This window comes from Hemicordylus capensis, chromosome 5 (genome assembly GCF_027244095.1).
Source record: "Hemicordylus capensis ecotype Gifberg chromosome 5, rHemCap1.1.pri, whole genome shotgun sequence".
NCBI lineage: Eukaryota > Metazoa > Chordata > Lepidosauria > Squamata > Cordylidae > Hemicordylus > Hemicordylus capensis.
In genome coordinates, this window is record NC_069661.1 from 144,514,836 (window position 1) to 144,530,988 (window position 16,153).

General features: G+C 41.8%; 1 protein-coding gene across 8 annotated transcripts in view; it reads right to left on the minus strand.

Annotated features, from left to right (window-relative positions):
- The window catches only part of ITPR2 (inositol 1,4,5-trisphosphate receptor type 2), a 352,451-nt gene that overhangs the window by 220,592 nt on the left and 115,706 nt on the right, over positions 1-16,153 (minus strand). For all 8 annotated transcript variants that reach the window (XM_053252991.1, XM_053252992.1, XM_053252990.1 and 5 more), the window contains 3 exons: positions 15,331-15,481; positions 3,483-3,676; positions 1,826-1,958 (listed from right to left, as the gene is read on the minus strand). In XM_053252991.1, coding sequence (XP_053108966.1) covers positions 1,826-1,958; positions 3,483-3,676; positions 15,331-15,481 — 478 coding nt within the window. The remainder of the gene's footprint in view (positions 1-1,825; positions 1,959-3,482; positions 3,677-15,330; positions 15,482-16,153) is intronic.

Here is a 16,153-nt window from a genome sequence, read left to right on the forward strand (position 1 = left end):
TGAATTGGAAGATAATGCATTTATTTATGTATGTGATCTCTCTGTTTCAGCGTCTGGGAGATCACATGACAAATGCAGTGCCCATGGTATTCTCTGCACAACTGGGGTGATGGAGGGAGCAAATATATCAGGCTTGAGATCCTCTCACAATTTTGCCACATGTACAGGATCCAGATGGATGAATATTGTCTGAACAGGCTGAGAGTTTTCCTGACAATTTTAATTTTCTCACGTTTGAATTTATTAGGCTTTTGTTTAAACTAGTAGGTTCATGTATGCTCGCCTTTCATTTCAGCACTTATTTATCATATTTATATGCCGTCCAATATATGTATCTCTAGGCAGTGGACACAACCCCAAACAACAAATAGAGCTAAAACAATTTCATAGAATAAAAAAGTTAAAACAATTTCATAGGATAAAAAATTAAACAGTTTAAAATTAATTTCAGTTCAAAGCCTGAGAAAACAGGTGTGTCTTGAAAGTCTTCCCAATAGGGGTGTGCATGGAATGCATTTTGCATTCTGTTCCAAATCCAAAATGCAAAATGCCCGGGACATTCCGTCAGAGCAACTGGTGAGCCGGTCACTCTGACAGAATGAACCCCTCTCCCAGCTGAAACATCCCAGCCATGATTTTTTATTTCGAAATGGTCACCATGCATGCACAACCGCCATTTTAAAATCCAAAAATGGCATCCAGAATGGGCCAGGATGTTCCTGCCAGAACCGGGTCATTCCAGTCTGAGCTTGGAACAGGATCCCTTAAGGGGGTTCTTTTCCGAGCTTGGAACACTCGAAACAGCCCATTCCAAGCTCAGAATGTCCCAAATTGGGATATTCTGCACACCCCTGCTTCCTAAAAGCAATCAGAGATGGAGATGTGTTTATTTCAACAGGAAGCATATTCCAAAGCCCTAGTGCAGCCACAGAGAAGGCCTGGTCCCAAGTCACCACCAAATGAACCGGTGGCAACTTGTAACCGGACCTCCCCAGATGATCTTAATAGTGGCAGCATTCATGACAAAGAAGGCACTCTCTTAAGTACCCTAGACCCAAACCATTGAGGGGTTCATAGGTAATAACCAGTACTTTGTATTTCATGAGTAAACATAGCAGCCAGTGCAATTCTTTTATTTTAAAATTGATGTTTTATGTTCCCTTTGGGTCGTCCCAGAGAACAATCTGGCCGCTGCATTCTGTACCAATAGTGGTTTCTGGACTATGTACAAAGCCAGCCCCACGGAGAGTGCATTACAGTAGTCAAGCCTAGAGGTTACTTGCATATGGTTGAGACCAAGGCAGTCTCAATCCCATAGCCCACTCAAAAGCTGGTTTGAAATGGGTCTAGGTAATCTATATCATCCAAAACTGCCTGGAGCTGAGAGGCTACCACCTGCTCAATCACCTTGCCCAACCATGAAAGTTTGGAAATGGGTCTGTATTTATCTAACTCTGAGGGATCCAATGCAGGTTTTTTCAAATAATTTCTAATAGCCTCTTAAGCCAAGGAGGTATCCTGCCTTCCCTCAGAGAAGCACTGACAATATTTCCCATACCCTCTCTGATAATACAATTACCAGATGAAATAATAGGCAAGAGTCAAGAGAACAGGTTGTAGGACATACAGCCCGAAGCAGTTTGTCCATATCCTCAGGAGTCACAAACTGAAAGTGATCTAATTGAGTCCTATAAGAGGAGTTGCTGGACATCTCCACAGTAAACTCTGCAGTATCTGTGGAATCCAGTTTGGCCAGAATAAGAGAGATTTTATCTGCAAAAAAGAATCACCACTATTTTGAATTATTCTGCTTCAGCAACAGTACCTGAGGTGATAGTTGGCGAGTCAGGTGGAGATGCTACAGAACCATCAACATTTTCATTGCTTTCCCCAAATTCCTTCTTGTAAATAGACAGCATGTAGGATATTCTGTAGTCAAGTCGAACACTAAGTATAAACTATAAGGCAAGAGAACATGAGATGCCACTCTTTTGAGCCCCTCTGAGGATTTTCAAGAGCGTTCAAAGATTATTTGTTTATCAAACCAAAGTTACTATTGCCTTGAAGGATATTTAATTGAAAAAAATATGTATTACTTCACAAAGTATTGCCACATGTCCAGGATTGACCTGGACAGTCCAGGAATTGGATGTCCTGTCCAAGATGTAGGAAAAGTGTCATATTGGATTTGAAATGTTCAGGAATTTGAGAGAGAAGGTTGTTTTGACACATTTTACCCATTGATGTTTCTCCCCAGGCACTGCAGCTACATGGTGTCAGTCTTTAAAAGCCCCACTTTCTTATCCTTTCTCTGGCACTAGAGCTGCCAGCCAGCTAGTTTGGATCTCTATACATGGCTCAGTAAACCACTTGCCCTCCTTTCTGGATCATCTCTAGAGTTAGTGGGGGTGTAGTGGGCCTCTGGGCTTAGCTGTGAAGTATTTAGAGACAGCCCCCTTTCTCTAGTGGCATTTCTGGGATTCCATTCTCTCTAGAACACTCACTGCCTGCTGCCTCAGTCTTGCAAGAGCTCCTCTTAAACAACAGGAAGTATCTCCTGTGTGGAGTAGCAGGAGCTGAGCAAAGATCACTATAGGGAAAGATGAGCAAAACGGCCCTTAGGCTCCACTGTCAGCATTCCAGTAAAAAAAAAGTAGTGTTTTAAGACTTGCACACACATCCTGTGGGGCTGCAAAAGGAAGGGCGGAGTCCAGAAAATCGCTCTCCTCCTGTTACAGTTCCACTCACACCACTTTTACTCTGGACGCTACCCAATATTTTTAAATCATTAGAGATCAACCCAAAATTCCTGAAACTATTACTCACATTGAATTAGAGGCTGGGTTCTAAGGCAGTCTTCCACACTGGAGCTCATGGGACTGAGGCACAGGAGACTTGGTGGCAGTGGAAATGGACAGCAGTGAGGTGACCTTATGATGAAGTCAAAACCTATCTCTGTAGCTCCAAAACGGAGCTATAGCACCCCCATCAGGAGTCTTCATGCATAATACTTAGGTTCATAACAGAGAATGAGGCTGTTCTCATGCACAGGCAAAACTGGGCTAGGGAAGCCCAGTCTGGTTTTGCCTGCACATGAGAATTGCCAGGAGCCGTGCAACTTCCAGCTGCAGCACGGTGGCAAATCCGCAAAGGAGCCCTGGCTGCTAGCCTGGGTGCAAACACGCCATTAGCCTGGGCTGATTGTGTGTCAGTGCTCTGCGGCTCCTCACAGCACCCACAGACCTGCAGCCTCCCGACTGGCATCACTAAACCCCACATAATGCACTGTGCACTCGCACAGTGCATTATGGAAGTTCGAGGGGCCTCCCAGCACCAAAACCCCACTGCTGCCAGCAGCAGATAATTATCTGGGCAGGCAATCTGCCCACCCAGCAACAATAAGAGGATTGTCTGCAGATCATGAAAAAGGGCTCAATATTAGGGCTTTGGTTTAACTGCAAGTTTAGAGTGAAGGTCTTTACCTGTAAAATCTCAATGATTTTTAACTTTGTGTCCATCACAGTGACATCTTCACTCTCTAAAGTGATGGTTTGTTTGCTTGGGAGGATGCTTGGAGGCACATCAGGTACAGACAGAGGAAAGATAGAACCTCTGCTGAGGACCATTTGAGTCATCATCTCTCCCACACCATGTATGGTCCTCATAACGTTGTTTCCTATGTATTGAAATATAAATAGAGGCTTGTTACCATGATAGCTGCTTTGAGAGATATGATTGATAAAGTGTGATATAAATATGAATATATAAATAATATACCTCATAATTAATACAAAGGCCCTTATAGCCTAAGGGCATCTATGATCACATTTTCTTGGCCACTCTTCTATTTGAGTTAAATAAAGTACCTCTTTAGCTCTCAAACCAAAAGGGTCCAGTCACTACATCCTGCCAAACAGAATGTCTTGGCAGTCCAATTCAAGAGATAAGGAGTAAAGGTTTGGTGCTGCTCTTAAAATGTAGCCCCAAAATTTGGCCTTTACCCAAGGAAGGAGCACCTCAAAAACAGTTTATATATTCAATTTGGCTTGGACTTTGGAAGTCTTTCAGTAAAATTGAATAGTGTTTTATGGATGGGTGTTCCAAATTTGCAACTAATTTTTAAAGAACAGGTTTTATTAATTATTTACTTATTTTGCTTATAGCATTTAAAAACAAACAATGATAACATTGGATAAATACAAAAGAGGGGCAAAGCAGCACATTGTTTCAGCAAATAAAGGCAACATTTATGCAGTGAAAATGACAAGAAAGGACAAGAACTTCCATAAATCCACAAAGTCTATCCTACAAAGTAATTACATTTACCAATAACAGTGAGTGGCTTTTGGCAAAATGTCACATAGGACGCTGATGGTGAATATTTATATACCACTTTTCAACAAAAGTTCCCAAAATGATTTAGATAGATAGATAGATAGATAGATAGATAGATAGATAGATAAAATGGAATGGCTTACTGTCCCCAAAGTGCTCACAATCTAAAAAAAGAATCATAAGATTCTTTAATGCAACAGCCACTGGAGGGATGCTGTGCTGGTGATGGATAGAGACAGTTGCTCTCCCCCTGCCAACTGTCAACTGCCATGTGTCAACTGCACGCGCGCGCACAGACACACACACACACACACACACACACACACACTCAGTTTATTTTTTAGAATTTTTTGAGGTGTTCAGACTATTTGGTGTGTGTAATGTGAGAGGAGAGCTGGTCTTGTGGTAGCAAGCACGACTTGTCTCCCTAACTAAGCAGGGTCTACCCTGTCTGCATATGAATGGGAGACTTGATGTGTGAGCACGGTAAGATATTCCCCTTAGGGGATGGAGCTACTCTTGGAAGAGCAGAAGGTTCCAAATTCCCTCCCTGACATCTCCAAGATAGGGCTGAGCGAGATTCTTTCAGGAGAGATTCCTGCCTGCAACCTTGGCGAAGCCGCTGCCAGTCTGTGAAGACAATCCTGAGCTAGATGGGCCTATGGTCTGACTCAGTATATGGCAGCTTCCTATGTTCCTAGGGATTCATGATAAGGGAAGATTATTAGACACCAAAGAGTCGAAACACTTGAAAAAAGTCCCTAGAACAGAACCCGAGTAGTACTCCACTGCCTTGCAGGTGGAAGCGGGGTGTAGTTGGCACATGGCAGTTGACAGTTGGCACTGTCCAAAGACAGTCAAAATGAATAGAAGAAATGAAGGTGTGTAATGAATCATCATAGAGATTCATTGAGAAAAGGTTATTATACACCAAAGAATCAAAAGACTTAAAAAATAGTGGCCACACATTTTGCTCCATAACTCCACTTCTACAAGGAGTTATGGAGGGCTAGAGTCTAGAGTTTAGCTTTAAAAAAAAATTAAATAAGGGAATCTGGGGGAATTAACAGAAGGGATCCAAATCTCAAAATGATTTGAATCAAATCTGGCGTGATTTGATTTGGTCCCAAATCTAGCCAATGGACCAAAGGGGTGACTTCTTCCGTCTCCAAATCACCCAAATCAGCTAGATTCAGATACAAATAGATTTGTTCCTAAATTGATTCACACATCCCTACCTGCTGCCCATCATCCTTTTAGCTGGAGAAAGAGAAAAGAATGGGACCTGGGATCTTCTACAAACAAAGTATGAGATCTGCCCCTGGGGCTATGGCCAGCCCAAGATCATTTCAGAGGGGCTCATTCATGACAAATCCCAGTGAATTGTGCCAAATATGTACAATACACAGTGGAGCAATCCTAAGCATTGCACAGGATCAGGTACAAGATGTTTAGTGTGGTTGAACCAATAGTGACCACAGTGCTATCAAATGCAATATATACTCAGGTGGAAAATTACCATGAAAATCTAACACACCTTTAACTTCCAAACAGGAACCTTCTAAAAAAAATGAAGGGGCTGGTGAAAATGGGGTAACCTCAGAAATCCTTCCAGCAAGAATGTTGAAAGAGATTTTAAAATGAGACTGAAGTTAATAGTTAAGGGAAACTAAATTAAAATGGGTTAAAGCCCTTCAATGTAATATTGTAATTTTATGCTGCATTTAATTAATGCCGCTGAAAATACATTTAGTAAGGGGATTAATTCATTTTACAATTTGTAATTAATTAATTATAATTCTTAATTAACTAATTGCTTAATTAATTTTAGTATTTGTATCTGAAATGGGTTATGACTCTCCTTACCAAGTTATAGTTCATATCAGTAAAGAACACCAGTGAGGGCCTTAGTAATAAATCAATCTTAGATAATACCTTAACAAATTACAAGAGTGAAGCAATTATATTTCAAATTAACATGGAGCAGGTGCTGAGGAAAGCTACTGGGGTGAAACAGAAATTGCAGTTATAACAACTACATTTTTCCCCAAAGGAACCCAAAATATTTCACTAAGCAATAAGAACCACTGAAATGCAACCAAGCTTTGGAGAGGAATTAGAGCTATTTAGCATATAAGAATAAATTACATAAAGCCTGTGGCCCCTATCCAGCTATAGCTGTGCTTACCTACTCATAAACAACTATTGACTCAGAAGGGAATTGAATATGCACCAATCCCATATCAAAAGATGTACACAACAATAGAACCCAGATGAGCATTGTGATCCAGATACACAGCTGCATCTGCAAAAACTGTGAGTGTGGAATTCGGCAGATACATCGAGCAGGCTGTATTAGGGCACACTGCTGCAATCTAAAAATACCCAAGGGTGAATTCATGTCTCTAGTGCAGCTTATTGTAGTGAAACTTTAAGGTGCTTTTTAAACTTCAGAGTGAGGGGGATCTTAGAAAACCAGCATACAATGCAGCATGGAAGGGTGAGTGAGTTAGGAGAAATGGGATGCACAAGAAGGAAAAATTTCAATGTTTTGTTGTTTAAAAAACCCATAGGATTGCTTTAAACCATAGGGATATTTTAAAGCAGAAACAAATGTTAAGAGATCTCCCACAAAGGATGCACTAATGTGAGGTTCAGAGGGCACATCATTAGACATACAGCCAATCTTATGCAAGTTTCCTTGGAAGTAGCTCTCACTGTATACAGTACCCCCAGGGGAATATACATAAGACTGCACACTTAGAAGACCTAGAGGTCATTCACACAATCAAAAACTGTGTTCTACCTGGGTTTGGGAGCTGTGTGTGCTCTCAATTTTTGGTTTTACGGAAGCAAGATAAGAGGAAAATGTGGGTAGAAATGATTGTGTGGAAGCAAGGTAGGAGGCAAACCTGGGTAGCTTTTCCTCTTACCTTGCTTCCACACAATCACTTCAACCAAGTGTTCCTCTTACCTTGGTTCTACTCAACTGGAAACTGGGAGTGCACACAGCTCCCAAACCTGGGTAAAACACAGTGAGGCACTTCACACACAACATGTATAAAGCACCTGACGGGGTTCTGCGGGGAGAGCGGGCTTAGCTGCTCATAGCTGGGCAGCTGGCTCCGTGACGGAGCCAGTGGGGGCTGCGGGGATCGGGGGTTGTGCAGCTCCTGGAAGTTCCAGGATGCCCTGCGTGAGTGCGCAGGGCATCCTGTAGAGACCCCTGAGCCCAGGAGGCGGCTTGCAGCCTCCCGGTCAGGGGTCTACTCATGTGTTGCCATGTGCTGCAGTGACACATGAACAAAAAAACAAGGTTAACAGAGCGATCTCTCCATTAATCTGGTTTAAGGGGAGGGGGATTTACTGTGGCTAGCTAGCTGCCGGGAGCATTGCAGCACACAATCACCCCAAAGCAGGCTGGGCTCCTTTAGCCCGCTTTTGGGCGATCATGGGAATAGCCTCAGTTTTCGATTGTGTGAATGACTCTTAGAGGCTCTTCTCACAATTAGTGAGAAAAGCCATGAGGGGGTTAGTGGGGAGAGCAGGCTTAGCCCGCTCTCCCTGCAGACAAGCAGGGCAGCAGCCCTGGGCGGCCGGATTGGCCGCCCACACGACTGCCGGCTCTGTTATGGAGCCGGCGGGGGGTGGGAGGATCGGGGGCTGTGTGGCTCCCGGAAGCTCCAGCATACCCTGCACGAGCGCACAGGGCATGCTGGAGAGACCCCCAAGCTAGGAGGCTGGTTTTCAGCCTCTGGTCAGGGGTCCCCTCATGAATTGTTATGGTGTGGAGCCGCACCACAGCAACTCACGATTTTAAAAACTGGGTTTGCGGAGCACTCACTCCACAAACCCGGTTTAAAGAGAGGGGTAGTTTGGCGGGTTAACCACCTGGAGGCTACCGGGCTCACCTGCGAGCCCGGTGGTTCTCATGGTCAGGCGAAATCAGGTTAGGCTCCTCTAGCCCGATTTCACCTGATCGTGGGTATAGTCGTCTAGTTTCTAAGATGAGCAGCCGCTCGAAGCTGGCCCTCATACCATTTCATTATTATACCTATACAATACTTAGCACACCATTGGTGATAAATTCATGTTAATTAGTGGTAATAGTAATGTTTTTCATCAGTGTGCAGTGGGGCAGGTGGGAGGATGAAAGGTTTAAATCAATGCAGATGATGGTAACAATTTAAACTGACTAGAGATTGGCAGATATTAAAATGAAAACAGAGAAAAAGAGAGTGCAGTTGACATATTTTAGAAGACAATTGTGTGCCTTCTTCATTTTATGTTGTTTTGGTGATCTCATCTTCCTAATGAATGCCAGTTTCTGTCACAAAAAAATGGAGCATGCATTCTTATTTAATTTGGAACAATTCACAATGCACATCCTATAGTAGGAGAAGCACAGAGTTTTAGGTTCTTTTTTGTGACTGAGATCAGCCACAGGTTTTTTTGTCAATTCAAAAGTAACTAATGAAGAATACACACAGGGCATTGCAGATAATAGAGCATGTCAACCTTGTAAATATATTCACAAATGTTACTAGCACATAAAAATGTTTACTAGCCCACCTGCCCACACATACTGTACATCTGATGATCTTTTGAGACCTAAAAATTCACCCCCTCTTTTTTGGACCTCTATGTCAGGTATCCTAGAGGTATTTCATACTCACCAAAGGCAAGTTGCTAATCACACATTTGGAGCACATATACTGGCACTGATTACCATATAAGAAAATTAATTAGCAGCATAAAATAAGAAGTAAACTATACACACTCAAATACTTCTGTATACAGTACTTCTATATACAGGCGAACCTCGCCATTCGCAGACTTGAAATCGACGGTTCCACATACCTGAGGCTGGGTAATTGACACCCAACCTTGGCATATGCGGAAAACAAAGGGTTAAGGAAACAAAGGGTTAAGGTGGCCAGAAATTACCTCCCAGGTCATTTCTGGGCACCATTTTGGGAAAAGGGGCCATTTTGTGGCTCATTTAAAAAAAAAAAAAAAACATGTTTTCTGTGATTTTTTTTCAATGGGGCAATGGGGGATTGGGGACTTTCTGTTGTCAGATTTGGCTTATTTTAAGCCAAATTTTTGGTTACGGCCCATTTGACCCACGAGTATACCCCTTAGGTTCTGGCATAGTGGCCAGGCCCCGTCACCCGCAGATCATGGTAGGGCAATTTATCCCCCCGCCCCCATTTTCTTTGCCCTTTTTGCTTATTTGGAGTGATTTTTCTAGCCTCCAGGAACCTAACCCAACCCCCATTCCCACTGCCTTGATGCCCCATTATCTGTGGTTTCTTTACCTGCAGAAACAATGCAGTACATACCGAGTACAGTGCATTGGGGGATTCCCCCAGGAGACTGACGTTCTACAGGTGAAACTCGGAAAATTAGAATATCGTGCAAAAGTCCATTAATTTCAGTAATGCAAATTAAAAGGTGAAACTGATATATGAGACAGACGCATTACATGCAAAGCGAGATAAGTCAAGCCTTAATTTGTTATAATTGTGATGATCATGGCGTACAGCTCATGAAAACCCCAAATCCACAATCTAAGAAAATTAGAATATTACATGGAACCAAGAAGACAAGGATTGAAGAATAGAAGAATATCGGACCTCTGAAAAGTATAAGCATGCATATGTATTCAGTACTTGGTTTGGGCCCCTTTTGCAGCAATTACTGCCTCAATGCGGCGTGGCATGGATGCTATCAGCCTGTGGCACTGATGAGGTATTATGGAAGACCAGGATGCTTCATTAGCGGCCTTCAGCAATTCTGCATTGTTTGGTCTCATGTCTCTCATGGCAATGCCCCATAGATTCTCTATGGGGTCAGGTCAGGCGAGTTTGCTGGCCAGTCAAGCACAGTACACTGTATACTTTTCGGAGGTCCGATATTCCCATCCTTGTGTCTCCTTGGGCTGGAGAAAGCCCGAGGAGGCAAACAATCCTGTAGACTGGGTTAATGGGCATGTTGGCACCATTAACCAAGACTAAATGTCAGGCTAAAAAGGCAGCACTGCCCCACCAGGATCAGGCCCAACCCCGGCAGTTCTCACGCAAAGCCTAACCCAGGCTAGAATTCCCTACCCTGAATCAGGCTGTATGTGAAAACAACCTCATAGGTTTGTCCTTTCGGCTAAACTAAAGGCAGTAGGTCCAGTAAAGAAGACCCACTAACCTCCTCAGTGGTAGAAAATGGTCCTCCATTCATTCATTCATTTGATTTCTATACCGCCCTTCCAAAAATGGCTCAGGGCAGTTTACACAGAGAAATAACAAATAAATAAGATATATCCCTGTCCCCAAAGGGCTCACAATCTAAAAAGAAACATAAAATAGACACCAGCAACAGTCACTGGAGGTACTGTGCTGCGGGTGGATAGGGCCAGTTACTTTGCAGCAGGACTAAAATAATTCCACTTCTAGAAGCCTCAGTTATAAAGCAATCAACTGAACTAAAAGATATCAAAACAGGAATAAGAGGGATGAGGAGGTATATGGGTTACCATGCAAAGTTCCTCATAGACAGTACACCCCCCAATCCCCCCGCACCACACAGAAATTCAGTCATCAAATATATCATTTTGATATCTTTTACCAACATACTCAATTCTCTTAAACTATCCATTATGTTTTCAGAAAATCAACAAAGGTTGCATTCCTTTGACTACAGCAAATGTGGTTAAAGGTTTTACTGCAAAGGGCCAGAATGGTGTAGTGATTAGAGAGCTGGATTAGGACCGGGGAGACCCGAGTTCAAATCCCCATTCAGCCATGATACCTGCTGGGTGACTCTGGGCCAGTCACTTCTCTCTCAGCCTAACCTACTTCACAGTGTTGTTGTGAGAAGAAACTCAAGTAGGTAGTACACCGCTTTGGGCTCCTTGGAGGAAGAACGGGATATAAATGTTTTTAAAAAAAAAAAAATCACCAAGCCGTGCATGCTCTTGTGGAGCATGACACAAGAACCCGGATCCGAACCTAGTTGTCTATCCTGGTTAAATGCAGTTTGACCGCAGCAGTTTGAATGGGATAGCCTGGAAATTCTGGGTTCTCACGTCCCACTCCACAGAAGTGTGCACAGCTTGGTGATCATGGGTTAACTCTTTAACTGCCCTTGTCATATACAGTAGTTGTGAGAATGTGGCCAAAAGAATGTGGCCAAAAGCAAAGATCAAAAGCACCAATTTAAGCTAAGTTTCTGTTCTTTTATAATTATTGAGCTTCATTTCCGCTTCCAGATTCTCTCTTCAGCCATAAATAATTACCCCTTTCTCCTTTCCCCTCTACTCATTCAACTTCAGTGTTTTTAATTCTGTTATTTTAAAAATAAATTGATATCATTTGTTATGGTTTAATATAGGTAATTAACCTTGCACTTATCCAGATTTTACTAGTCTTTCTGTTCCATCTATGAAAGTAATAAACAGCTATCACTCAGACATAAAAGTGTCTTTCTTCTGTCTCTCGTGTTTAGTTCTCACTAGGGTCTCTCCACTTGTCAGCAGTTCTAATTCTTATTGCTGCCAAAACATTTTTATTCACTTATGAATGTAAACAAGCAGTAATGTCTTCAGTTAAGATATCCCAAAAGCATAGTTATTGAGATGTGAACTACTTCCTGTTAATGTTTTTATTATTATTTCTTGTTTACACAGTCAGACAGGTTTTATTGACTGGTTTGTTTTATCCAGACATCAAGTCCTTCCCAAGGACCTGGGATGGCTGAATTTTATTGTCAATGTTGTTGTTGTTGTTATAGATATCGTCGCAGAATATAGGCTGTTCCCAGTAAAGCTGCTTTTTGTAACTGGCTGATGGTGATTTCTGTGGCCCCTATGGTGTTGAGGTGCTCTTCAAGGTCTTTTGGAACTGCACCCAGGGTGCCAATTACCACTGGGATTATTCTGGTCTTTTTCTGCCACAGCCTTTCAATTTCCATTTGTAGATCTTTGTATTTGGTGATTTTTTTCTATTTCTTTTTCTTCTATTCTGCTATCCCCTGGTATTGCTATGTCGATTATTTTGACTTGTTTTTCTTTCTTCTCAACTACAGTTATATCTGGTGTTTTGTGTGGCAGATGTTTGTCTGTTTGTAGTCGGAAGTCCCATAATATTTTTGCATCTTCATTTTCTTCAACTTTTTCAATTTTATGGTCCCACCAATTTTTGGCTATAAGTAGCTTGTATTTTTTGCAGATGTTCCAGTGTATCATCGCTGCTACTTTGTCATGCCTTTGTTTGTAGTCAGTCTGTGCAATCTTTTTACAACAGCTGATTAGGTGGTCCACTGTTTCATCTGCTTCTTTACAAAGGCGGCATTTGCTGTTTGTTGTGGATTTTTCAACTTTTCCTCTTATTGTTCTTAGTGCCTGTTTTTGTGCAGCCAGTATTAAACCCTCTGTTTCTTTCTTCAAGTTACCATTCTTAAGCCATTGCCAGGTCTTGGTGATGTCTGATTTTCCACTTATATTGTGCAAATATTGACCATGCAGTGGCTTATTTCTCCATTTTTCTGCTCGGTTCTTGACTTGTTCTTTCTTGTAGGCCTGCTTTGTTTCATTGGTGTTGAATAGTATCTCGTTCTTGACCATTTTAAGTGCATCTTCTTCACTGTCCTTGATATATTCTTCAAGGCCTCTTTTCTCCTCCTCTACTGTTTGATGGACTTGCAGCATTCCTCTTCCACCTGAGCTGCGAGGGAGGTAGAGCCTATCGACATCACTGTGGGGGTGCAGAGCATGATTGATGGTCATGATTTTCCTGGTCTTACAATCTAGCGTCTCTAGCTCTGCCTGGGTCCAGTCTATTATTCCTGCAGTGTATCTGATAACAGGTATAGCCCAGGTGTTTATGGCTTGTATGGTATTCCCGCCATTGAGTTTGGACTTGAGGATTTTTCTAACTCTTCTGATGTATTCACTTCCAATTTTTCTTTTAACTTCAGTGTGTGCAATGTTATCAGCCTGGAGTATGCCCAAGTATTTGTAATGTTCTTTCTCTTCCAGGTTCTTGATCTTGCTTCCATTGGGCAGTTCTATTCCTTCTGTTTTTCTTATTTTCCCTCTGTTCATTATTAATGCAGCACACTTGTCTAGTCCAAACTCCACTGCTATATCGCTACTGAATATACGGACAGTGTTTAGCAGTGATTCAATTTCTGACTGGGACTTTCCATACAACTTCAGATCGTCCATGTACAGCAGATGGTTGATTTTACTTGATGTTTTAGATGTTTGGTATCCGAGGCCTGTTTTGTTTAGTATTTGTGAAAGTGGGGTCATGGCGATTACAAACAACAGAGGGGATAGTGAGTTGGAAAATTGGAAAATGCCTCTTCTAGTGCTAACCTGTCCAAGTGTCTCGCCATTGATTGTTAACTGTGTACTCCACATGCTCATTGCTTTTTTTATAAATATCTAAATGTTGTTGTTGTTGTTGTTGTTGTTGTTGTTAATTCAATTTCTATACCACCCTTCATAAAATGGCTCAGGGCAGCTTACATAGATATTTATTTATAAATATATCTATCATATATTAAATAATAAATGCATTCTTTCTCAGATATGGCATATCTAAAGGGGACGGGGAGCAAAATGGCACATCAAGGTGTTTTTTCTTTTTAATTTAGCCTGCAGCTAACACACCATGTTTTCATTTAGGGAAACGAGAACTGAAGGTAATGGAAGAAATATGTATTGTGACTGATGAAGACGATTTTGTGATTGTGGTGTACGAAGAGTTTCTGAGCATGACAGAAACCCTGAATCTGTAATTGCCTCTAGTCTTGCTCAAGCGTCATAAACTGCTCAGTGCCCTCACCTTGCAAGGAAGCAAGGGGTTCCACACAATTCTCTGTGTCGCACAAGAGGCCATAACCCAGTGAATACCTTTGCAATTTGCACACAGATGATGTATAGCTACATCCTGACCTTTAGTTATAAGTGAGGATTTGAGAAAGACCCTTAGTATAATGCCTTTTATTAATATTGTAGTGAAAGATCATAGAGCATACATTATGGGCCAGGGCCATGTGATTTTCTGCCCTGGACTAAACTGAAGCTTCTATGGCGACTTTGCATATAAATATCTGTGGATTTTCGTTTAATTCTCAGTGCCATTTCATTTTTATGAAAAGTTGCTTCAAGACATATGAAGTGACAATACTCCAATATATATTTTTAAATGCTTCATTTCTAGCCCATAAAGGTAAAATATTTTTGGCCAGGACCAAGGAGTCATTGTGCAAAAAGAAATGCAAGGCCACCTATACAAATCGTGCATTTCAGAGTTGTGCTGAATATTCTTTAATTTTATTTTTCACTTTGACATCTGCTTTGCTTTCATTGTCCTCAGCCTCATTTGCCCATACAAATAATTTGATTGGCTATGGTGACCCATGTGATTTTTCTTATGTGTGTCTAAAATGTTATCACACCAGACACAGAGCCATCATAATCTTGCTAAAATCACATGGGTTGCCACAATCAACAGGACTACAGTATATATCCAAAAGACAACTCTGAATTTAAGATGACCCCCTTAAAAAACAAAGGTTAAATTTAGGTTATACCTGTATTTACACAAAAGGAAGAGGATGCTGTATGTAAGATTACTCCCTGATTTCTAACATCAAAGAACTTGGGGAAAAACTAGTCTTGGATTCAGGTAAATGTGGTATATGGCAGCGTGAGCAAATGAGGTCAAGGACTGTAAGGGCAAAGAAAAAGGAAATCATAAAAAAGGAGGTATTTTTCAACATTCATGAAAAAACACAAAATGAGGTAAGAAAAAAATACAAAATGAGGTAATTTTTAGTCCATCTGAGTGCTGAAATCAACTGTACAGTATGAAAAAATGTGAAACCACCAAAGGACTTTTCTTCAGAGCTGAGAGTCTAGAGACCAATAGTCACAGACAGACTAATAAAACCATCTATTATGAATTTTTTTCTTGCTCTACCCCTTACCTCCATCCTGAAATTTGCTTAATCTTTCAAAGTATGATGGCATAGGCCCTTGTACAATATCGAGGATAGCCAGTAGTGTTCTGGTCAGCCTTAGTAGCTCACTGAAACTATAAAAACCAAAGTATATGAGATTGCGAGCCAGATGCACCACCTAAAGAACAAGGGGGAGGGGGGAAGAAAATAGGAATATTAACAATGAGGAAGATCTATCAACACTAAACTAATGGTAAGGGGACTCACTTAAGTACACTACATGATTAATCCATAGTAAACAGATGAATTTCCCAGGTGCCTACTGGACAACTGCGGAACTGACCTAAGGTATGAATTGGACCTAGAATGGATCGGGCCACTGCTCTATGGCCTGCCATGAGGCAATAAAGGTTTTTCTGTACTCCAGGGATCCCGTCTGTGAGTATCAGGCCTTGCTGCAGCTTTCCAAGGAGCCCCTGTGGCATCCTCCCGTGGCCCTGGAGCAAGGAGACGTGGCAGGGAGGGCGTACACGTAGCAGCTAGCAGTTCTGTGGTTTTCAGCCCAGACTACATCATACAGTGGAGGCTGAATTCTGTAGACTGTCAAAACTATGCAAATTAATAAATTAAATTTGCATCCCTCCTGATTCTTCTAGTCATGGGAAGGAACAAGGAGCTATGGAAGTCCTATCCCCTAATCCCTGAAAACCCAGGTGAGCCCCATCTCTGGCTTCAAAATTTTCAGATATTGGGCACTGCCCACATGGTTTCAGACATAACTCAACAATAATAGCTAGATTTTCACGATCCTAAACTTAGTATCAAATGCTGTACTTGCATAGAATCATGG